We start from the raw sequence: 25,624 nt of genomic DNA on the forward strand, positions 1-25,624 counted from the left end.
ACCAGCAGATATCCGAGGGGACTAGACAAAAAATGTTGCCTCCAATAGTGCCTGCCTTCCTGGCTCCCAATACCTGAGGCAGGAGTTGGGGGGAACTTCTGAACTAATGTATGCTCTATTCACTACTTGGGAGGTGGTTTTTTTGTTGTTTGTTTTTTTGTTTTTTTTATGGGAGCCTTATTCTCTCCTCTCACAATTAAGGCTGAGCCTCCCCAAGCCTGGGCTGTCTTTGTCTTTTCCCTTGGGTAGCAAGAAAGGAAAGGTGAGAGACACTGTGTGGGTTTCTCTCTTCACCTTTTCTTCCCTTAGGCACTAAGAGGACTGGCATCTTGAATGGAGGGTGTGGTAAGTCCAGGAGTTCCATTTCACTTCCTCTTCTTGGGACACTGTGGTTGGAAATATATCACTTCAATGTGGAACCTAAAAAGAGGGTCTCTGAATATTATTTCCTGTTGCAAACTTTAAGAGCAAATTGGGAGACCCAAACCTTTCATTTGTACCCACAAAATTCTGCAGGGGTGTCTCAGATTACAGGCGTGGGTTTGACCCCTCTGTAAGTGAAGGTGATATTTGTTCACTAAGATATGCACTTACATTTTAACACCCCACATCTACAGGATGGATGTGTTTGTGAAGGTTCCTGTCAGATTCCTGTAGTGTCTTCATTTATTATAGGAATCTGAACTTCCAAGTGCAAAGAGTAATCCTCATGACCTGGAAGATTTAATAGCTCATTTAAAACAGGACAACTCCAACCAAACTATTGTGTATGTTTATAGTGTGCTTGGTTGTGTGTGTAATGTTGAATATAAAATATGAGTGGCTATAACACGATTACCACATAGAGCCACAGGTATTTGCCTGTACATGGCAGAATATAAAACGTGAAGCTATAATATATATTATATACATATGGGTATAATGTGTGTGTTAATAATTATATATGAAGAGGGGGATGCGTGGGTTGAAGAAACCACTTTCTGGCTGCTTATTACAAACCAATAAACAACAGCCTGAATCCCAGCAATCTAGCGAGCCTGGGACATTTTAAAGTGAATTCTTATCCTCTCGAGTTGGAGATCTCCAATTAGCCTCAGAAGCGCACAGCGTGTGTGTGAAACAAGCAGTTGCTGGCACGCAATCTTCTCCAAGGTTGTGCTTCCTTTCCTTTTTCCTGAGATTTGGCGCAGGGGGAAGGGGTCGAAGTCACATGGACACAAAGCTTTTGATTAATGTCCAAACTGCCTGGGCTGCTGCTGCTGAAGCCTTCCAATCTCGCAGTCACACAGAGCGCTGGGAGAGCCGGAGCCAGTGACCACTCATTTCCTACAGGCTGTGCCCGCTTCCTTGCTGGAAAAGAACCCACGCAGTTGTGTTGCTTTGCTCCTCTGGCTCTCAAAACACTTCTTGAGCAGGGGAAGAGCGGGACTGGTTAACAGCCTGCAAGCCACGGAAGACCAGCCCCCCGCTATGTAACCAAGTGGGGTCTTTTGTTGTCCCATCTGAACTTTGCTAGAGGAAACACCGAGGCAGCTTTTCCTATTGGTGGCTGCAAACAGCGGAGGAGCTGGGAGAAGCAGGAGCTGGGAGTGAGGCTTCGCTCTGGGGAACAATGACAGAAGAAAGCAAAGGGGAAGGGAAAGGGGAAAGCGGGAAGGATCCGGAGAAACAGCTTCGCCTCAGGGTGTGCGTTTTGAACGAGCTTCTGAAGACTGAGCGGGACTATGTGGGCACTTTGGAGTTCCTGGTGTCGGTGAGTTAAGTTCCACGAAGCCGGGTTCACTGGTGGCTAAGGGAACAAGAAGTGACTTGTTGAACAGGAACAACACCCGCCCTTCCCGCCCTCACAGGTTTACCAAAAGGGGGGACAACACCAAGGAATTGGGGCTGTCGCGCGTGGGGGAGAGGGCGAGAGACCCAAACAAACGCGCTCGGAGGCTGAGCCGAGTGAAAGAGTTTCCCTGAGTCAATCGGTTTATTGCAAGTAGCTGTTGTTTTGCTGTTGCTTTAAAGAGACTGGAGCGAAGTGGCTTGTAAATGGCTGGCCCTGGGTGCGCTTTTGCAGGGAATTTACCACGAGACAAACAATTAATCTGGGACTGGCATCCAGGAATAGAGAGCAGTGAGATCCAGGTACACTTTGTTCAACGATCTTTTCAGTCTTCGCTCCGTTATCCAGCCGGCAGCGCAGTGCAGTTACTTTACTTACAAGAACCCCTGAAACACAGTATTCTGGTGGGGGGTAACAGAAAGAGCAAAGGGGGGTTCTGATCTACAGCAGCTGTTGAGTATTAAAGCCACATGTGGCATTCACCCCTTCCACTACCCCCATATTCTCCAATTTAAACCAGGCTTTGTAATGTAGTGGTTGGATGGAGACTTGAAGGAACAGTTATTTAAAAAAAAAATGCATTTTAGAGTATGTTGTAGCAGTAAGTTCTAGCTTCATTCTGTGCCTTAAAATCAGTGTTAAGAACTGATCTACTGTTAGGTTCAAATCAGATAGTTGCAGAAACTTTTGCTTTCTGGTGAAGTTATCCTCTGGTATAACCAAAGAAAGTACTATTTCCACTATGGAATGATAAGACAAACATCATAACATTTCTTCCCTTTCCCATTTGCACCCAGCATCAACAGCATCACTTTAAGGCCTCTTTGGGATAAACAAATCTCAAGTCATCTGCTTAGTTTTCCAGAGGGTCTTCCATAATAGCCCTGACATTCTTTTCTGTCCTTCCCCACCCCCTCTGAAGGGGCAATCTTTCAAACAGCAAACTTTCTGCTTTGTTTTTTTGAGATCTCTGAACTTTCTGCTTATTATCATGGCAAAGGAAATTCTCAACTTGGCTGTGGCAAGGAGAATAAAAGCACAGACTATGGAGTGAAACAAGATCTACAGAGTAGCCTTTTTCTCCACTTGTTTATGTAAAATGATCAGTGGTCCAATGTATTTTGCTTTTATATTTGAATATTAAAAAAGAGAAAGTGGTAGTAAAATTGTACTATACTATGCTTCCATTTAGCAACCATGCTGTGCTTATTGGCACAAATATTTGATTTTGAGGTGACTTTGTCCAAGATTTGGTTTTCAGCTCTATATTTGATCTACCTCACAATAATTATAATGTTTACATTTTCACAAGTGATCGGTTATTTGGGATACTCAATCTTTGGGTATCCAACTTGAGACTCCTTATAGGGTTTTGGTTTTCAAAGAGTGGATTCTGTTCCTCTCCTGCCTGATGTGGAACAAGGATTTGACACTGGGTCTTCTCACTTCTAGGACGGTGCCCTAATCACTGGACTATGGGGTATTCTGGGACAAGTTTCTTACATTGAAGCAGTTCCAGAGTGTATAAATTATTAAACACCCATTGGAGGAGAGGGAATGGAATCTGGGTCTCTGGATACAGTGGACCAGCTTCAAAAGAAGTGATTGAGAGACATCTTTCCCAAAATACCCAATAGCCTGAGGGTTAGAACACCCTCCTCAGAGGAGGGAAGTACAACTTCAAATTCCTGCTCCATATCAGGAAGAGGTGGGAATTGAACCCTGGCTAGTGTGCTTACCAATGGGCTAAAAGTTATAAAGGGGACAGTAGCTTCAATTCCTTCTGTGTTTTTTTGCAAAAAGGGGATTAGGTGCCTAATTGCAGGAGAGGGTTCATGATTGAGAATCCAGTGGAGATAGGCACCTAAATCTGGGTCAGAGGGAGGCACCTAACTCTCTTTGAGGGGTAGTGCTTAGGCCACACCCCACTCATATATATATTTCCTATTGGTTAGCTTAGGCAGCTCTCTGCTCAGCATGCTGTCCTTTGTGGATCCTATTTTTCAGTGCTTCTCTAGGTACAGAGATCTTGGGCATCTAACCTGGAGCTGTGGATTCCACTGGGTGGCATGGCACAAGAACATTAGGCAATGGAAGGCTGAGCGCTGTGACACTTATGACCTTTTGTGGATCTATCCCTCGGTGCTTTAAAAATTTTTGCTGGTTGAAATTAACAGGATCAGAAAATATTTGCCACATCTTGAGATCAGGACCTATTTTTGTGAGGTCTACAGAATGCAATGCGTTATGCTATGGTTGGAGAGGCAACTAGCTACAATTACAAACATTACAACACAAGAGACCCTGGTGTATATGGCAAGCTAGTTTGACTAGACAAGATGGTGTGGAAATTCAAACTGTTGAGAATGATCATATTTTCAGACAGGTTAAATATAGGAAATAAAAAACTAGCTTGGTAAATGAAAAAGGCCAAAATTAATGGAAAAACTTGTATAAAAAACCCAATGAGCTATTGTGAAGAAGTGGGAACAAAGACATTTAAACCATGAGAAATTATTTGATGGTGTCATTTTTCTCATTTTGAAAGTGAATGCAATGTTAGTGAAAGATTTGGGATTAACAGCATTGAAGATTAGAGTCCTTTGTTTATCTGTACAAGTGGTTCAGGTCTGGGGTGGTTTTGCTGTACTATCCTGTACATGAACTTCAATCAGGGACCCTCACTTAGGATAAGAGGGTAATTTGTTCTCCAGGCCTATTCAATCCTTGGAATTTTTGCTAAAACTGTCAAAAAGTTTATCTGTTGTGCAGATGTTTTTTATGCTATTTGCATGCCCATTACAAACTAGACTAAGGTTACTATCTCTTGTTATTGGTGCTCATCATTGTGGTATCTGATCACTATTTTTCACAGGCTACTGTGTCACTCAGTATAACTTTCAGTCACTATCAATCTGGGCCAGATTCCGAGAGGTAAAAGACTTCATATCCCATTTTACCAGCTGCCTGATAACATTTTTTTGTTAACATTCATCGCATATGATTCTGAACAAGTTCTGTTAAGAATAACAATGTCAATATAATGAAATGAAAATATTTGACATCTATGTGGTCATAATGGTGATTTTTTTTTTTTTACATTTTTGGTGAGCTGACCTGTAGAAGGGCTTGGCTGAGGCCCATCCCGCTGTGGGGGATCCCACTGCCTCGCAATAGTTCGCTATGGGCCCCGGCCCTGGGTCAGGGCGGGGCAGTAAACAAACAGTCTGGAGCTCAGGTTTCTGAGCGTCTGGTGTGAGGGGGAAACTGCCACCTGTGAGTGGGGTAGCAGGGGGGATGCATGCCCACCCACTCCACTGCGTCCCAGCCTGGGGCCCTAGCAGTGGCAGGAGACTCACTACTGTGTCAGTGGGGATCCTGACCGCAACACTCTGACATGGGTTCTGGCTGAGCTGTGGCTAGACCAGGGTCAACTGCCCCTGGGCTACTTCCAGACTGTCCCTCGTAGGGTACCTGGGTTAGGGTGGTGTCCTCGATGGTGCTGGAAACCTCCAGTTCCTCCGGGTAACAGGCGAGCGATAGGCTCAGCTACTCCTCAGAGTAGGTGGCAAGGGATAGGGTGGGCTACTCCTCAGGGTAGCTGGCCAGGGGTAAGCTGGGCCGGCCTGGCCAGTCCTTGTGTCGGCTGCAGCCTGCCGGCCTGTCCCAACCCCAGAGCTAGGCCACTGGCATCTGGCATCTCTGGCGGCTGGCTTTCAAGTGAGCTCTGCAGTTGGGTTTTTCTACTTCCTGTCCTGCACCCTGCCCTTTGGGGAGCGGGTACAGGACCCGCTGGCTCTGCTCACGTTGGTGCTAGGGGAGGCTCGTCCCTCTGTGGGGCTGTGGGGTATCCCACCGCCTTGCTACCTGACATATAAAATATTCAGGAATTTTCATGTGGCCATTCTGTGCCTTGTAATCAAATGTGCCCTGTTAAGGAGTGATAACACAAGATGATTTGAGCAGCAATGACTGGAATTCTGTACCTGTTATTATAAATCATAGTTCCTGACTCATGAGGAATTGGTAAAAGAAATGGACAATAGATAACACAGGGTGGGGTTTGTGTGGGGAAATGACATAAATCATAATAGATTTATTAGCCCTAAAGTAAAATTCCTTCTAATGTTAAAACTGAAAACCCTAAAAGTCTGAAGACATTGACACAAATGCTTCTTCAAGACCTAGTGAAGTAATTGGACTATATACAATAAATAGGGCCCTACCAAATTCACAGTCCTTTTTGGTCAATTTTACAGTCATAGGACTTTAAAATAGTCAATTTCACAGTTTCAGATGTTTATATCTGAAATTTCACGATATTGCAACCATGGGGGTCTCAACCCAAAAGGAGGTTGTGGGGGTTGCAAAGCTGTTGTAGAGGATTTGTAGGATTGCCACCTTTACTTCTGCACTGCTGCTGGCAGGGGCACTGCCTTCAGAGTTGGGCAGCCAGAGAGCAGCGGCTGCTGGTTGGGTGCCCACCTCTAAAGCCAGCACCACCATTGCAACAGAGCAGAAGTGAAGATTGCAGAGCATGGACAGTGGGTTACCATATGTCCTGGTTTTCACGGCAGCCTTCTGCCTGTCAGCATTTGACAGCTGGGGTCCCAGCTGCTTGCTCAGGTTGGGGACTGACAGCCACCCTCACTTCTGTTCTGCCTTCAGAGCTGGGCTCCCAGCCAGGATCCATGGAGCTTCCTGCAGCTGCGAAAGGTTCCTGGAGGTGGGTCTGACCCGGCTCTGGGAGCAGCTCCCCCGCAGGGGAAGAGGAAGTCCCATTCCCCCCTAGCCCAGGCTGGGACTAGCAGCTGGAGCCTGGCGCACAGTAGGAGCCCTTGGCTGGAGTGCTTCCAGTCCTTCCCCTCCCCTACAGTAGCCAGATTTCACGGTATGTGACGTGGTTTTCATGGCCATGAATTTGGTAGGACCTTAACAATAAGCCACTGTAGTCTTAGTATGTATCTGAATTGTAAAATTCTGCTTGCCCATTCACTGAGAATATTTTGATTAGATAAATAAAATACCTTTCTCCCCCAGTCATTCCTCATCCATCATTATCATCATGGTAAGGAAGGGCAAGAAGACTTTTTTTGTTGGGGCTGGTAAACTTGTATCACAGTTTTGCCAGGCTGGTGTGTATATTAAGTGAAATACAGCAGAGGTACGTCAAGTTGAGTAAATACTTTCCTTACTGAACTGGGCATGCTGTCACGTCTATATGTGATTTTTCATACCTGCCTATTTTTGGTGTTTTTAGCTTACACATATGACAGGTCAACCTCTGACAGGGCCAGATTGTATTAAAATTATTCTTTCCTTTTTCTGAGTTTTCTGTGTGACAAACTTTGATAACATGTCATATATAAATTCAGTTGATACCTATCTAATAACTGGACATTTGGCCCCGTTTCAGATAGATACTTAAGCACTTGCATAACTTTAAGCATACTAGTAGTCTCATTGCTATGAATAGGGCTAGATATACACTTAAAATTATGCATGTGCTTATGTATCTGACTGAAACATGGCTTTTATTGTTAGAATATTTCATTCTAGCATTTGGAGTTTGAATAGGATGCCAATATTCATTCGGTATAGGAAAGTTAAGTTAGTGTAACTAAAGAACACTAATAAATACTACTAACATTACTACAAACAATAAACATTGTTATCTAAGGCACTAAAGCATTTTTAAAGGACATCATGTTTTTATAGCTAAAGAGTACTTTGAATTACTTGACGTTTCTGAGTACTACGTCACCAGCCAATTGGCATTCAAAGTTCTCCAGCACTTGGAAGTGCAGCACTTTATTTTGCTAATCATGCCATTTCATACAGCTCAAAACATTAGAGAATCCTGACTTTTCCAATGAAAGGAAAGACTGTATTTAAAAGCTAAAAACTACACTTTCCATGAACCCCCGCCCTTCTGGGTGTGGGGTGGAGGGAAGATTAGTCACTATTCTGGAGGAAAAAAAATAGAAATGATATTTAATATAATGTCATTGGGAGTTGATGGTAATGGTGCTTTTTTATTAACTTTTGTGGCTTCATCAGTGTTAACATCGGTCATGAAATGACATTTTAGAAAATACAATAGATACCCTTAATTGTCTGTGTTCATTTATATATGATACACTATGTAAAACTAAAATTGCATGTTTTGCTTTAAATATAGAACAGCAAGCTAACTTGATCTAAACTGAATAGGCTTTTTTGGAATGACTTTTCAGGACCCATGGGCCCTACACAGCTCCTTTTGGAGTCCAGCAGTGCTTCTCTACACATTAGCCAAAGGGACAAATTGAAAAATGCCAGGAGTTCTGTCGTCTGAGATTTAAGGCTCTGGGTGAAATCCTGGCCCCATTGGTTTCAATGGCAAAACTCCCATTGACTTCAGAGGAGCAGGATTTCACCCTCTGAGTTTCTAGCAATGAGGAGCTTGGAGACTGAAATGAGATTCCCCAAATGGTAGTGCTGCACAGTGCCATAAGCTTCCTGGGCCTCTCACACACGAGTTACTTTTGAAATACTCTTTTATAGTTGTAGTTTGGTACAAATGTGCTAGGAAAAATATTAATCAATTACTATAATAATAAGTGACTTCATAATAGTATGTATAATTGCATTTATATTTTATAAAAGGTTTTTGAATGAATGGAAGGGAAGGATTTTGGCTGGCTGCATTTTTTGATAAGATTATGTGATTTCCTTTTCCTCTCCTCAGTTTAACTCCCCCCTCTCACTCCTCACAAATTCCATGGCTGCTACATCATAAAAAGTCAAAAGGAAGTGCAAACACAATTACCATAGAAAGTCAGCATCTTTTTCCATTCACTTCCAGTTTCTGCTGTTTTTTAACTTGTCTAGGCATTACAAAGTGAGGAAAAACCTGAATATGTTATGCTATTCTTACTTAGGCAAAATTAAATATCAACAGCACCACCTGTGGCTTTTATCAAGGTAAACGATAAGCTGTATTAAAAGTGGTTTATTTATTTCCCCATAAAGGAAAACAGTTGAGATATTTTACAAAGTTTATAGTCAAGAAAGGTGTTTCCTATCTCAACGAGTTAAGAACAAGGTTCACTCGAAGACTGACAATAACAAAAAGGCCAAAGCTTTTAAGAGGGTGATCTATTAAGTAACTTATTTTACTTTCAATACACTCAGTACAGCTGTCTCCTATTTTTAATTGGGTTTTCTCCTTGGTCTGTCTTTGCTCTAGACTACTATAAATGCATCTTTGTTGTAATCTGTTTTGGAATGAGCAGGACTGTTAGACTTGAATTTTTCAAGGGTATCTTCTCTTCTGGAAAATGTTAATATGGGGGAGGAAATAAACTGAATTTCTGGCCTGATGGAGAAAGGGAAATTGGATTTGAAAGCCTCAACCTCACAGAATTTGTCTTGGGTATAAGCTAAGCACTGAAAAAGATACAAAGCAAGAGGACAGGAATGGTTAACTGTGTACAGTTGGCTTCTGGTGCCTTCTGCAATTATGGTGAAGTTTCTTGGTTCAGCTGTCTAAATTCTTACACTACACCTATCACCCTGGTTGTATCTGGGTATCTAGTTAGTTTTTTATGAAGATATTTAGGACTGTATTCTAACTTTTTGTATTTATGCCTATGCATTTTTCCCCATCTGACCTTCAAAATGGCTGAGCAGATTCATAGGCTACACACAAATATTCAAGAATATTCGATATCCAGGAGGAAACTCAAACATAAATATAGAGGGAATTCTTTCCTCTGTGATACATTGGCTCAACAAGTGGAACAACAGGTAATACCTTGTACTTTGAAAACAGTTTCCTTTCAAAGATCTCTGAATGTTTTACAGTCATTAATAAATTAAGCCTCAGCAACCTTGCAGATGAGGAGGTTTAGGTTCATGCACAGAGAGATTGTAAATTTGGGTCCCAGAGGAGGTCGGTAGTAGAGCCAAAAATATAACCTAGATATCTTGGTTTCCAGCCCTATGCTTTAACTACAAGGACTATCTTTTTTTCTTATGTATATTTGATGCTAAACAAATGTTTGCTTACTAAAAACATCTCTCAGAGATTGTGTAAGAATAATTTTTCAAAGCCAGTTTCATTCTGTAAAAATTGTATTTCTACCATAATTCTATGTAGGCTGTTTACAAGCCAAGTTATCTATGATACATCATGGTAGGGGCAGAACTAAGATTTTAGAGATCTCCACTTGTCCTGCAATGAAATAATGTGAGGTTGTGACTGAACTCCTGCCTCCACTTTGTGCTCTTGACAGCCTGGCTTCACTGCATTATGTATGCCAATCTACTTTGAAGTAACTCCTGCCTCCAGCTGTCATTGTCAGGTATATGGGTGAAGCCTGCTAGGAAACTAGCTCTGCAGGAGCATGAAGTAGAAGTACCATAGGATTTGTAGCGGGTCGGAGCAGAGGTGTAAGAATTCTGCTGGAAGGTAAAAGTCAGTGAGCCTTGAAGAGAGCAGATGTGGAAATAGCAGAGAGAGCAGAGGTTTTACTCTACATTTGTTTCATTGAGGTACAAGAGTAGCTGGTGGAACGTCTTTCTGAAAATGGCCCATGATAAACCATCTATTCTCTACTCTTTCCATGGAGGCACTTATTAAAATTTTAAAGTTGGCTTTGAGCAGAAGTACTCCTGTGATCTATTAGGTTTCCTCTGGATAGGTTTTCCTATATTTTAACTTTGAAATGAGTATTTTGCAATACTCATACTTGACTTTTACATGCTTCATATGTTTAAATGAAATTTTGCCTTGTAATAATAGCTGAAGAACAAGGCCAACACCTCTTGCTCAACTAATTTATATTAAATGCACTTCATATTTTATTCCTCCTAAAGATATTAATGGCATATTGGACTGTTCAAACAGAATCATAATCAAACATAAATCAGTAAACAAGAATTTACATTCGTATTTCATTTTTTTTATCAGAAATAATCTTTGAGGTTTAAATGTGGAAGTTGTGCGTCTGAAACAAGAAGCAAAGTAGACTGTGTATAACTTCTCTAGATAAAAATATCAGATAAGGAATTGATGTGCTTAGGAAGTGCTCAACATATAAACATACAGTAACTATTGAATGATTCATTGGTTTGTATTCTTCTCTGATAAATAATCTAAATTTGACCTTATATTATTGTAATGAGCATAATGAGACTCAGAAAAATGGAACGTGAAAAATATTTTTTCTTACTTCAAACATTTTTGGGATTTTCTGTTTCTTTCGTAAACTCATTAAGCCATGTTTTACCTCTTAATTTAGTCCTCACTGTGGCCTTCTCATAAACTAGATACTAACAATGCAAAGCTATTTCATTAAAATTAAATATTGTAAAATGAAGCTGCTGATTTTTTGGACCCCATATAGTTGAGTAACAACACTGGAATATTGCTTCACCATTTTATTTGGTCTATTTAAGATTTACCTTACCTAAGTAATGTAAACATACTGCTGATCAAATGGCTAGAAGAAGTGGCACACCTCACATGCTTTATGACACTATTCTAGGGATCTGTAATTTCTGAGCATTGTAAAAAGGGGCAGTTATAAGGATAACAATTACATATGAGATTTTAATGTGGGAGAAAGCTACTGAAGCTCAACACTGTACAAAGTATCCTTGCATTAGAAGGTCATTACAAAGGACCTCATGGGGTAGAAGGAAGGGTAATTGTGGCACATATCTGAAATGTTACGGGATTTGGTATAGTTATGTGTCTTGTCAGCTTGAATTGGATCATAAAATTTTTTTACTGTTTAGTTCCTGTTTATGCCATGTAAAAAGATATTTTCTGAGATTCATTTAAAGCATGAAGAAAATTGACGTGTTCCAGTTTTTCATAAGATGTCTCTGTAGAAATGATCATCTTAAACAAGTTTACACCAATAGGACACTTCTTTCCACTACTGCTTTTTCTCTTGCAGTTTCATAGCACACAAGGTTGAAAGCACAAATATTAATTTTTGGCACATCCAAATTTGTGGTTTTGAAATAAACTGAAAATTCAGGAAAGTGTAATTTAAAATACTAAGGAACACCTGACTTTGTTTCCCTATAAGAAAAGGGAAATTAATTTTTTTTCTTTCAGCATACCTCCCAACTTGCCAAAGTTCAAGTACATGTTGCAATGTATGATAAAGACCCAAAATGAGGATCACCAAAGAATTATCCATATAGGAAATTAAAATTCCTGTGGGATTCATTCTTTTAGTGTAAATAATTCTTTCTATAGCCTCAATTTCACGTTTCTTTATTTTTTATGTAAACAACTTTCAAAAGTATAAGTGAGGAGATGCAATATTTATATGATGTATAGGTGATTTTGGGCCTAAAATGAATGACTTTCCCCAAAATGAAGGACATTTGAGAGCCTCCACCCGTCACTGTTCTTAGGTAAGGTGTATTGAGACCCTTAATTAAGGATGTACACACTTCCTTTTCTTTTATTCCTTGAGGTAATAGAACACAAAGTCAGGGGAAGCTGTCCCTGAGCTTCAAGGATGGCTAGAATCTCCTGAAAGACTCATATAAGTGTTGGTAAAAGTAAATCTGCCAGTAAAAGTGCATGGTTGAGTGGTTCATTAACTAAAGTTTAAGGGTGCAGATGACAGAAAAGAGAAGATAGATCAAAAAGAGCTGAGAAATTAACCTTCTGGTGTAGGTATGTTGAAAGGCAATCTTAGTTCAGAGAAAAACATTTAATCAGAAAGGTTTGGAATCCTGGTGGGTTGGAAGCAGAGATCCCTGCAGAGAACTACAAGAAGCATCTAGTAAGAGGTCCACAGTGTTGAATGCTGCTCTGATGTCAAGAAGAGTGTGGTGAATTGGAAGACTTCAGCAGAACTTCATGACAGATAAAAATTTCTCTGACTGAAACCATGATTCAAATGGGTTAGGAAAACTATTGTGTACAGTAAAAGGTGATTGTAAAGACAGAAGAAAAGTTATTGTCTAGGTACACCGCAAGAAGGACAGGAGACTTTTATAGGTTTTAATCAGGCCTCAACTTTATTATATATGTCTGGGACAACCCGGCAGATAAAGTGTACAGTGCAGGCAAATCCATGCTTATTCAAATCAATTCTCTGGGGCTTCCACCAGCCCCACTTTGTTTCCCCCCACAGCTTGGACCTTACCATCCACCACCCTCATAAGAGGGTTAAGGAGAGCTAAGGAGAGAGAACGGGGACGGCAGCTCCCAGCTGTATCAATCATAGGCATCCCCAACCCCTTCCCTCGTTCTGTTACATTATCCAGTATTTCCTTTTAAGTCCTTTACCAATCCATTTATCTGGTCACAGACTGCCTTCCTATGGAGTATGTGCACTGAACATCCACCACAAGGATGTGTGAGCAATTTGCTTCGCTGCCTCCTCCCACCAACCCAGCTGGGTTCCCACACATCTCCAAATGGCCTGTTGCCTAGCAGCACTACTGGGGAGAAAGAACCCATTGTCCTATGTGTGAGCGTCAAGGGGCACCAGCAGCTGCATTGTCCTTGACTGGTACTGCAACAGCCACCATCCATGGAGGGCCGCATAGGTGACCTATTCATTGGATCCTTGAATTGACAAGACTCCTTAAAAGAAAACAAAATAAACAACTTGTAAGCTGGAGCCAAAAAATCTCCATTCTGCTGACCACATCACATTCCGAGGTTAAAGAGAGCTAGCAGCGTCTGCTCGGGTTCACTGCTAGCCCCTGGTGCAAGCTTACAAAATCTGTCAAATTGGAAACGAGACAAGGCATCTTCTATGCCATTATCCATGCCCAGCACGTGCTTTGAAGAAAAACAGATGTTGAAGGTTAAGCATTGTAGAACAAACGCCCTTACCAACTTCATATCCCTGTGCAATCTGGAAGTTTGACGATTGATAACCTGTACCACTACCATGTTGTCACATCAGAAGCACACCATTTTATTAGCCAACTCCAATCCCCAATTCACCACCACAACTAAAATGGGGAAAAACTCCAAGAAATTCATGTCACGCACAACCCCGTTTTGTGTCCAGGTGGCAGGCCATTTTTGTGCACACCATTTGCCTTGATAAAACACTCCAAAACCCATGCCCCTTGCCACATCCATGTACATTTTAACCCCCTTTGTAATACCGTTCCTCCCACCACAATGATACCTCATTAAATCGACTTAAACTTTCCCGCACCCCCAAGTCTTCCTTCATCTCTCTAGGGATTCGTACGTAATGGTGTGGCCTGACTATGCCGGCCATTGCCAGCTGGGCACAAAACGCCCACCCGGAGCAACAACCCTGCAAGCAAAGTTCAGGTGCCCCAAAATAGATTGCAGTTCCTGCAGCCTGAGTTTTTTAGCCCCCAGTGCTCTCTGGAGCAACCTCAATAGCTTCTGAAGCTTATCCTGAGGGAGCCGAGATACGCCCTTCCTGGTGTCCAGCTCAATGCCCAGGTAGGTCAATGTAGTAGAAGGGCCTTCTGTTTTCTCCTCTGCTAAGGGTACCCCCAACTTTTAGCCAGGGCCTGAAATGTGTCCAACCGGTGAACACACTCATTTGACCCGGCTCGCCCTGCGAACAAAAAATCATCCACTTGGTTTAGTCCCGCTTGGTTTAGTCCCGCTGACCACGCCACTGCCCAGTGCAACATTGCACTGAATTGTTCAAAAGCTGCACAGGATACTGAACAGCCCATGGGCATAGCCTTGTCGAAATAAAATTGCCCCTCAAAACAGAAACCCAACAGGTCAAAGTCCAGTGGGTGCACTGGCAGTAGTTGGAAAGCAGACTTCATATCATAATTAGGTATTAGTGCCTCAGGGGCACACGGCCTAACAATACAAATGGCTTCATCAATGGAGGAATAGCATACGGAACACAGTGCCAGGTCTATCCTATCATTAACAGAGCCACCTTGCGGGTATGACAGGTGATGAATTAATTGGTATGTCCCTGGGGTTTTTTTGGGGACCAACCTCAGGGGGGAAACTCCCAAATGTGCTATAGGCAATTGAGTAAATGGCCCTGCTATCCTGCCCTCCTTTAATTCTTGTGCAATTGTTTTTTGAACAATATATCCCATCCCAGCTACTGACTTTAAATTTTTTGACATCAAATGAATTCTATATCTCACAATAGGGATCTGAAATCCTGCTGTAAACCCCTCCCACAAATATGCCCCATCTGCCCTGTTAGGATATCCCATAGGAGAATCCTTAACACATCCGGCCTAACTGGTGTTGGAGCCTGTGCCCATTGCACCACCCCCAAACTTTTCCCCTCTCCAGCTTGTGCTCTGTGTCCCAGATCCCGTTCCACTCTCGCCAAACCTGCAGTTGATGCTTGTGCCACCCCCATTCCTGTTTCCTTCCAGTGGTCTTCCCTTTCCGCTCTGGCAAGAATGGGTTGAATGGGTCCCAAAACATGTCTTGCAAACATGTCTATATCTACAGGGGTTGTGAAAACAACCACCATCATTAAATGCCCAGCAAATACTGTGATGTGTCTGGGGCCCCTCCCAAGTTTGTTGCGGTGTGAACAAACCACTGTCTGTGTGAACTCCTGGTGCCCTGGGTGTCATCCACTCCAACCACAGTGTGTGATGAGGTATGTCACACCTTATCCCAGTTTGCATTCCTGCCCTTAATAGAAACTGCTCATCATAATTAAACCAGGACATTCCCCCAAACATATTGTGTGCCCGCCTAATTATATCCATATACTTAACAAAGGCAAGGCTCCTCTCTGGGTAGGCCTGTACTATAACACCTGCATAGATTCTCATGTTCTAGGCATCCTTGGTCTCTTGGGCAGCTCAATGTTTTGCTTGCCTTGCCCATGTTTACTGTCTGTCAACACCTCCCTGTGCAATAGGGATAAAATACCCACATATTCGCCTCTCTGGATTTTATCTTTAGTTGTACTGAGTAGGGGTCAGCTACCTTGGCATAACTGTACTCAGGACTTCATGGAGGGAATTCCGCAGAGCCCTGCTCCCTCATACACCCCTGGGAGTCTCAACTCTGTCCCATGAGGTTACATGCCTTAATGGCTGATGAGTCCCCCATGTGTCCAGGAGGTTCTTTTCCAACACGGTCTTCGCTACCTTTGCTGGGGCCTGACCCTGTCCTGCTGCCCAAACTTGAGCCCATGCTGTGCCTACCCTGTCACCCTGAGCAGACCCCTCACACTTAGCTGCCTGAAGCTGCTGTAGTAAATGCAAATTAGTGTGCAGCAGCTGTGTAATAGCATCAGTGCCCCCACTGAAGGTGCCACCCCTAGGTGGGTCTGTCCAAGTTTCCGGACCTCCCACTCCTGTGCCCAGAGTATTTACTACCCCAATAGACTCACTCCTGTCCCCCTCAGGTGAACTCACTGAGTGACTGGTTGAGCACTGTCCCTGCACGTCACTGTGGCCCCTGCAACTGGCATCCCTTGCCAGGCTGGAAGGCCAGATACCATCTCTGCCACCCATCCCTCCAACCTCTGTGTTGTAGATCACACTCACCCCTGTGCAGGGCCGGCGCTTTCATTTAGGTGACTTAGGAAGTCGCCTAGGGCGCCAGCATTATGGGGGGGGGCGGCATTTTGCCGGGGCGGGGGCGGCAGGCGGCGCCGGTGGAGCTGCCGCAGTCGTACCGGCGGAGGGTCTACTGGTCTCGCGGCTCCGGTGGACCTGCCGCAGGTATTTCTGCGGACGGTCCACTGGTCCCGTGGCTCCGGTGGACCTACCACAGGCATTTCTGCGGACGGTCTGCTGGTCCCGCAGCTCCACCAGAGCCGCGAGACCCACGTGCGGGGCGGCGAAATGGCTCAGCGCCTAGGGCACCAGAAACCCTGGCGCTGGTCCTGTCCCTGTGATCAACATTACTACCATCCCTTGTGTTCAGTGGAAGAGAACTTCCTGGTTCTAGGTGACCTTGTACCCTTTGGAAGCGCTGTAATGCTGTGGAGAAAACCTCAGAACCACTTCACTGACCATTTGCTACACAGCTCCGCTGACTACCCCATTAATCCACACAACCTGCCCACCTGCATGCATGGATGCTTCCCCTCAGTCATTTCCCTCCCTCAGTTCATGAGGTTGCCCTAGGTTATGCCTTGGGTTATTAAACACATCGCCCAGGGCATTAGTAGCTCCCATACTTGTGAGCACCTGCTGCTCCTGCTGTAATACTGTCTCTTGGGTCCCCTTCCAGCCCTTGGGCTCCACGGGGATTGCCCTGTGCTGCAACTGCCACCATTTCTTGTCCCCTTTACTGCAAAGGTACAGGCACCTGAGCAGCCAACTGCTCTCTGCACGGCTGGCTCCAGCATTTTTGCCTCAAGTGGTGGAAAAAAAAAAAAGAAAAAGCCGCGATCGGTGGCACTTCGGCAGCAACTCTACCACCGCTGCTTCATTCTTCAGCGGCAATTCAGTGGCAGGTCCTTCCCTCCGAAAGGGATTGAGGGACCTGCCGCCGAAGAGCTGGACGTGCTGCTCCTTTCCGTTGGCTGTCCCAAGCACCTGCTTGCTGCACTGGTGCCTGGAGCCGGCCTTGGCTCTCTGGTACATGAAACAGTTAAATTCTCTTCCCCTTCCACTTCCCATGCACTTTCAGATGCTGAGAGCCTGAAGCCACGCTGTCTCCTGACTGCAGTAGATGCTGAGCTTTACTTACTAACTCACCCCCCATGTGTCCTCCTTGCAGATTTCTTCTGCCTGCTCTTCCCTGCCCCTGGGGCTGGGGGGAAACAGCCCCCTGTTTTCCCAAGCTCAACCTTCTCTGTGCCCCTGGGGCCATGCTGCTTAAAAAACCCTGATTGCTGCTTCCCTGAAGACAAGCTGGTTTCCTTGCCGCGTTCCTGGAGCAAAGAGGCTTGCCCCACCCAGGTTTCGTACCTTTATACACATTCCTGGAAGGGGGTGGGGGTTAAGTCACTGCTGCAAATTTGGCCACGGAGCACCCTTTTTTTTACAGCAGTTTCTGACCTCCTTCCTTTCCCCCCTCCCCCACCCAAATGCAGAGATGGTCTTCCTTGGGTAAGCCCCAGAAAAATTCTGCCCCAGAAGAAAAGTTACTTTCCAAGACTCTGCTTTGAAGCTCAGAGATGGGGCCATTGTCAGCATCAGAACCAAAGGAGGAGTTTAAGAAGATGGTATGGAGAAAGGGCAATTTTAAGAGTTGGGGAAAGTACTGGAGGTAGGCATACTTTACAATGGTCGGAGAATATAATAGGGAATGTGTGGGAAGATGCATTACTAAACAATATATAGGAAAAGGGAGTTGAAAGAAGAGGTCTCAAAGGACTCACTGAAGTCAAGAGCGGGGAGAGAAAAAGGGGAAAATAACAATTAGGAAGAATGTAGGAGGTGTGGAAGTGTAGGAGAGCTGTTTGCTTGAAAGAAGAAGGGAAATATCTTCTACTTGGTGGGAAGACAACTGGAAGGAGAAAAACAAGCTGACTGGGTGAAGAAGGGTGGAATGGAAGAGGGAGCAATGATTATCAGCACTTCTGGCAATGAGGACGGGTATAACTGTAACTTTGCAGATCAAAATCTACATGATGAGATTTCTAGATCTTGTTGTCGATATGTTGAAGGGACATGCATCCATTGATTTTTAATGTGTGAGTTGTGCAGCTGATGGTCCATAACTGTATGCTGGAAGGTTGATGAAAATGTGGATTCTGATTTGAGGAAAAAGTCTAGTTTTAGACCTCCTCTTATACAATCAATTTGTGGTACATGAAAGTGTTGTGTCTCTTTGTATAAGGATCTTATGTTCTCATTTCCAGCTATTATACATTAAACTTGATAACCTCCATAATGCTTAGTTCTTTTAGAATTATGTTAAAAAGGTGCAATATATAATCCTTCTTTTCAATCGAGTTTTTCAGTAAGGAAAAATATCTTCTAAAATTAAAACATGTACTGACTTTTGTTAAGAACATTTTGAAAATGAAAGAGATTGTGGAGTTGTCCATCATCATCATCATCATTATACAAGTGGCATTCACAAAAAGATTATATTAAAAATCAGAATTGCAGGAAATCTCTCAAATACTCACAATTACTGTATCTAAGTTAGCTCTAGGCCCTAACAGTAAATATCTTTGGTAGTAAGATTTTGTTGAGTAACAGCAGCAAATAGTACACTATAGCTAAACAAATAATGGGTGTTGTAGAATTGATTGGACATTGTTTAAATGTATTTCATATTCAGTTCTGGAGCATTCTATATTTGTGGCAGAGGTGCAGTAGAGTAGATGAATATGGTCCTGAAAACATAACCGTTTCTTTTCTTTCAAAGATTACTCAATATATGTATATCGCGGGGGTCGGCAAGCTTTCAGAAGTAGTGTGCCGAGTCTTCATTTATTCACTCTAATTTAAAGTTTTGCGTGCCAGTAATACATTTGAACTTTTTTAGAAGGTCTCTTTCTATAAGTCTATAATATATAACTAAATTATTGTTTTACGTAAAGTAAATAAAGTTTTTAAAAAGTTTAAGAAGCTTCATTTAAAATTAAACTAAAATGGAGGGCCCCCCGGACCGGTGGCCAGGACCTGGGCAGTGTGAGTGCCACTGAAAATCAGCTTGTGTTCCACTTTTGGCACACGTGCCATAGGCTGCCTACCCCTGGTATATCGTCTCCTTTGAAACTGCATGAGATCCTCTTTATTAAGAGTAATGGAAGTTGGTAGTTTATAGTCTGACTGTGTTAATTTCATCCCATATGCTGTAAGGCTGTACCCACAGGAAATAGGAAGATTTTTATCTATGTTTAGTACGTTCAGCTATTACAATAGTCGGACTAGCCTGAAACAGGAGGTAAGAAACATTCCTGTTTTGTTGTGCGGATACTGAAGACTTCTTGGGTTCCAAATGATAGGAAGATCATATCTTCTTCAAACATACTGTAAAGTGTAGAGAGAGATTTTCTTTGCTTTCATTGTGTTGAATTTCTGTGATCGCTATTGAAAAAGAAAATCCCAGTAGGTAATGGATCACAGTTTCTTTCCTTGTTCACATTTCCAGACCATCTTAGCTGTTCTTGTTTCAATACCTACAAGTAATATAATTTCAGTAGAGAAAGCAAAAACTTTCCTGTTTATTTTAAGTATATATAATACATAAATATCTTGGGAAGGTACTTACTGGATATGTGAATAGATTAAATAAAATAGTATCTTACTACTGTGGTTTGCCTGACTCTGTATTATAGGCAAAATCCTGACATCTTCAAAAGGTCTGGGAGAAAGGCTCCAGGACATCAGAATATTAAGAGTTCTGTTGCTTATAGTGGAGGGGAAGAAGGCTGTGCCAGGGGATACTGTTCCTGATGTAAAGTGTGGAACTACGCTGTCTGTGGCAGTGCTGTGCATATAGCAAACTTGGAGGAGGGGATGGAAGAAAGTCTGTGGATCTGTGCATTGGGAAATCTGCTGGTCAAATTTTTCCATAATGTAGGCGTGCCAGTTATGTGGATATTACTGCCGTAGTGGCTACAGTGAGGCATCTCTGATTTTACATGGACTGAGGAAGGAGAAAGATTTGGTGCTGAGCACCCTTGCAAATAACCTATGTGTAAGGCCTATTGATTCAGACTTTGGTCCAATATATTTATAAGGATTCCCCTGCCTGTCTCGTTATGAGATAATGAAATATTCATATGAGCTGTTTGAACAGCACTAAATACCACAAACCACAGGTTTGAGCAAATCTTTGTATAGCCCTCATTGCAAATGAAAACATGTATACCTGAAAGACTGAAGAAGGAGAGGATTTACAAATATATTGCCAGACATCAGCAAATCTTACTGTATTTTGAATGAGTAAAAACAAAAGTTTGCTTCTCACAATAACAATGGTACAATCAGTCAGACATTCCATTCTATAGGTTGAGTGAAGAAACTTTCCTTCATTTGCTAAATTCACAGTTTCTGTTTAAAGATATCAGTAAAAAACTCTAGTTTGACTAATCCATTTTATGTTTTTAGCAGTTTATATTTGTAGTCTCTTGTAGGATTTTGTATTAATGATCAAGTCAACAATACATTCACTTGTTACTTATCCAGTTTCTTTAAGTTCTGGCAAATCAGGACCTGTGCTTTCCAGTAAACCATATGCTTTCTAAATCCCTCTGCAGAAAACGTCAGTGCAAGTGATTGTTGAGAATTTAGACACACACAAGTCAAGAAATTCAATTCTGTTTTTCATCTCCATTGTACTAGTAAAGATTTTGAAGTTTGCTTTAGATCTGCAACAATGAGTTACCTTTATCTAATGATAGATGGTCTTATTTCCTTGTTAGTCCTATTCTGTTGTGTAAATGACGTATCACAGCAGTTATCATGCACAATGTTATCTGAATTTACCTCAAATTTCCCTTAAATTTAGAAAAAAATGTACTTACTTAAGTGCATGGCGTCTGTTGTCAGATGGTGACACTTAATGACAAACACTGTATTGTGAGTAATAAAATTCTTTGTGTGAAAACCTGGCCACACTGAAATCAATGGGAGTTTTTCATTGACTTCACTGGGGCCAGAATTTCACACATTTTCTGTGATGGTAAAAGGGAATTTGAAAACAATAAGAGAGATACCAGAATTATTACATTAATAGAATTTAGTCTGTATTATATCATTTTTCAAAATGAAAATACTAGTGAATTTGCACACTTGTACATTTTTCTTAAAACAAAATTAAATAGGTTGGATTTTCCCCAAATACTTATTACAGTATAGAAAATTAAAAATCTAAAATTACAACTTATAATACTACTTAATATACTGTACAGTTGGTATAACATTTTGGATATTTTACTCTTTAGAGAAAATGAAACTTTAAAGCTATTCTTAAGAAATCAAATTTGGTCTCTTTCAGTATATCACATTTACATAAATTTGAAAAACATACGGAAGAGTTTTGACTCTTGATTGCCAGATTTTTTTTTTAAATGGAGCATTGAACCTTAAAAAAAGTGACATGGAGGCCTGGTCTACACTATGCGTTTAAATAGATTTAAAGAGCGTTAAATCGATTTAACGCTGTACCTGTCCACACTACAACGCCCTTTATATCGATATAAAGGGCTCTTTAAATCGATTTCTGTACTCCACCCCGACGAGAGGAGTAGCGCTAAATTCGATATTAACAATATCAGATTACGGTTAGTGTGGACGGAAATCGACGTTATTGGCCTCCGGGCGGTATCCACAGTGCACCACTGACCGCTCTGGACAGCAATCGGAACTCGGATGAAGCAGGCAGGTAACAGGAAAAGCCCCGCGAACTTCTGAATTACATTTCCTGGTTTGCCCAGCATGGAGCTCTGATCAGCACGGGTGGCGATGCAGTCTCAAATCCAAAAAGAGCTCCAGCATGGACCGTAGGGAGATACTAGATCTGATCGCTGTATGAGGAGACAAATCTGTTGTATCAGAGCTCCGTTACAGAACACGAAATGCCAAAGCGTTTGGAAAAAAAATCTCCAGGATACACAGCGCTGCGTGACAAGCGTAACGGGAAGCCAGAGACTCAAATGGACGCTCATGATGGAGGGGGTACTGAGGACTCCAGCTACCCACAGTCCACAGCAGTCTCTGAAAAGTATTTGCATTTGGCTGAGCTCCCATGTCTGTAGGTTCAAAACAGTGTCTGGCGTGGTTCAGGGAATAGCTCCTCAGTTTCTCCCCCCCACCACGTGAAAGAAAAGGGAAAGAAATCATTTCTTGACTACTTTCAATGTCACCCTATGTGTACTGAATGCTGCTGGTAGACGCGATGCTGCGAGCAGTGAAGCAGTATCCGCTCCTCTCCCTCTCCCCTCCCCGTGGTAGACGTGCAATAGACTAGTAACCGTCCTCATTGAATCTCTAACATGTTGACATCGAGGCCAACATTGCTGGTTACTCCCAGTAGATAGGACAGAATGGCTAATAACCAGCTTCATCATAGCAACTGGGGGCTTCAGCCCCCTCCCTTTCCTGTGTAAAGAAAAGATTCTGTACTGCCTGGACTGTCATAGCAGCAGCATGCTGGGCTCCTCTCCCCCACACCGTTAATGTCCTGCCTGGATATCATCGCGCCGGGAGGCTGTCTCCCCTCATTTTATGTCACTAAACACTCAGTGTTTCTTATTCCGGCATTCTTATTACTTCATGACACAAATGGGCAGGACAACTGCCACGGTATCCCAGGAAGGTTGGGGGAGGAGGGAAGCAACGGGTGAGTTGTTGCAGGGGCACCCCTGTGAATACTGACATGGAGCAGCTGTGCTCTGATACACTGGTCCTCTAATACACTTGTCCCTTATTCTAGGTAAGACTGACTCTATTTTAGAAATCATAAGGAAGGGATTGACTCAGTCCCAAGTGAGTCAATCCCAATTTTGCTTTTGCATTGCGCCCCCGGCCGATTTCAGCCAGGGGCACTCATGATAGCAGCGGACATACAGAGAGGAGAGATAATCGTCATCTCATTGCCAGTTTTCTCCGGCAGTAGACGGTACAGAACGACCAGTAACCTCTCTGCTATCATTGCAAAAGCAAGTGAATGCTGCTGTGTAGCACTGGAGTATCACCTCTCTGTCCGCGCATCCAGTGCACATACGGTGCCGGAAAAAAAAAGCTGAACGGCTCCATGGTTGCTGTGCTATGGCGTCTGCCAGGGCAATCCAGGGAAAAATGGCGTGAAGGTATTGTCAGCTGATGTTTTCCCGGAGGAAGGAATGACTGACGACATTTACCCAGAACCACCCGTGACAATAATGATTCAACCCAGAATTCCAAGGGGCGGGGGAGACTGCGGGAACTATGGGATAGCTACGGAAGAGCTACCCAAATGCAACGCTTCAGAAATTGACGTTAGCCTCGGACCATGGACGCACAACGCTGAATTACTGTGCCTAGTGTGGCCACATGAAATCGAATTTATAATATCAGTTTTATAAAACCGATTTTAGCTAATTCGATATTATCCCATAGTGTAGACGTGGCCAGAGTATAAATTAAAGTCATATGGTTTTGAAGTTAGTGGTTTGTTTATGGGGTTCTAAGCTCAGGAGAATTCGGATATATAAAAAGATTAAAGAGCCCTTTTAACAACTGAGTAAACTTAAAATATAAACCAAATACCATCCGATTTTCGTCATGGCCCATTTAGTGGTTGATGCTTTTGTATACACTTCTGCTTTACACAAACTGTAAAATGCTTTCCCAACTGTCCCTGTCTTGTTTCTCAGACATAAACTGTTGCTTTGGAATTCATTTGATGTCACCATTTACTATTTACAGCTAATATTTCAATTTCCCCCTTGCCCTAAGTAGATCAGCATTTCTCACTACTGCATTCTGCTTGGGGCCTCCCTGGGTCCAGAACATGGACTACTCCACTTTCTGAACCAGGTAGCTCCACCCACAAAGGATGCATCTTTGCATTCAGCCCCTTCCTTCACAGAACACACTGCTTTTTCTTTTGAAATAGTCATCTCTTCCCCTACCTCTGTGGACTCACAATGCTCCACTTAAAAGTCAAAGCTGGGAAGAAAATTCCCCCATCAGGATTTCAAAGCTGGCAGTCGTAATGGTTCTTCAGAAGTTGTGTGCAGACGGTACATCTCCAGCAGCATAGACCTCACTACACCTCTTGCTGACTGGAGTCTTCTCCTGAGAGGGAGTGGTCTCTTCGATGGCGCTCATCTTGTTTAGTCACCATATAATAGCAATAGATAAGTAATAATTAATATTGATATTACAGTATGATCTAAAAGCTCCCATTGAACTGGGAAATGTAGAAACATGAAAAGAGACAGTTCCTGCTTGGAAGGGATTACACTACCAGGTAGCTCAACCTCCATAGGATGAGGCAGGCCTTAGATGGAGACTCACCAGAAGATAAAGCCTGATAAAGAGAGATGGTCCTCCTCACTGATTCAACTTTTAAAGAGGCCTACTGGGTTGCTCAGCCCTCCTGGAGTAGCAGGGTGAGGAGGCAATAGGATATACTTTCCTATACTACATAAGATTTCAGTTCATTGAACTGGATGCAGCTTCCTTCTCCTCCATCCATCTTCAAAGGTAACCAACAGGTTGTTGACTTCCACAGCTGGCAGTGGGATTCAAAAAGTTCCCTGATGGGGGAATTTTGTTCCCAGTTTTGACCTCAGCCTGATTAGATGCAGCCCACTTCTGAGAGCGCAGGAGCTGTCTTAGTTCTTCAGAGCAGTAAGAATACACACTTATAGGGAACCTACTCTCTCCCCTGTCCCAAGAACAGCCCAAGAAGTTCTACAAGGGACTTGATGCTTTTGTGGATGCTATGTCCATGGTCCTGGAATGCCCATGGTCAGAATGCCCCAAGAAAAAAAAATTAAATTCACAGAAAAAGAGGTTGTATCCTTCCCCATGCCATGAGAATGCTGAAGACATAATTCAGGAATAAAGATAAGCAAGATGCCAAACCACTGGTGCTTCCTTAAGTGATACATAGATTATTTTGACTTTCCCAAGCATTCATACTTTTTTTTGTAGTGATTCTTCAGCCACTTGTATGTTGAAAATGTCCAGACTCCCAAGGGAGGGGTCTCTCTCTTGCTGAAGGAAGTTAGCAGCAACTTTTGCAGGAATCATAACCTGGCCTCCACCTATATGTTGGTCATTTTGCCCATAATGCTTTGTTTAAAAGATTAGGAATATGGCTGCATGCCCATATGGTCTCTGATATTTCTATTACTACTACTTGGATTTTGTTATTGGTGCTTCTTATCACACAAAATGAAGAATTCTATGACAGCACATGTAGCA

At 42.7% G+C, this 25,624-nt stretch overlaps 1 protein-coding gene across 3 annotated transcripts in view; it reads left to right on the forward strand.

The window, feature by feature from the left end:
• The first annotated feature begins 1,346 nt into the window (after positions 1–1,346).
• The window catches only part of PREX2 (phosphatidylinositol-3,4,5-trisphosphate dependent Rac exchange factor 2), a 304,318-nt gene continuing 280,040 nt past the window's right edge, over positions 1,347–25,624 (forward strand). For all 3 annotated transcript variants that reach the window (XM_032805000.2, XM_032804996.1, XM_032804999.2), the window contains exon 1: positions 1,347–1,753. In XM_032805000.2, the coding sequence (XP_032660891.1) occupies positions 1,613–1,753 (141 nt within the window). In that variant the 5' untranslated portion in view covers positions 1,347–1,612. The remainder of the gene's footprint in view (positions 1,754–25,624) is intronic.

Source organism: Chelonoidis abingdonii, chromosome 2, assembly GCF_003597395.2.
Source record: "Chelonoidis abingdonii isolate Lonesome George chromosome 2, CheloAbing_2.0, whole genome shotgun sequence".
Lineage (NCBI taxonomy): Eukaryota > Metazoa > Chordata > Testudines > Testudinidae > Chelonoidis > Chelonoidis abingdonii.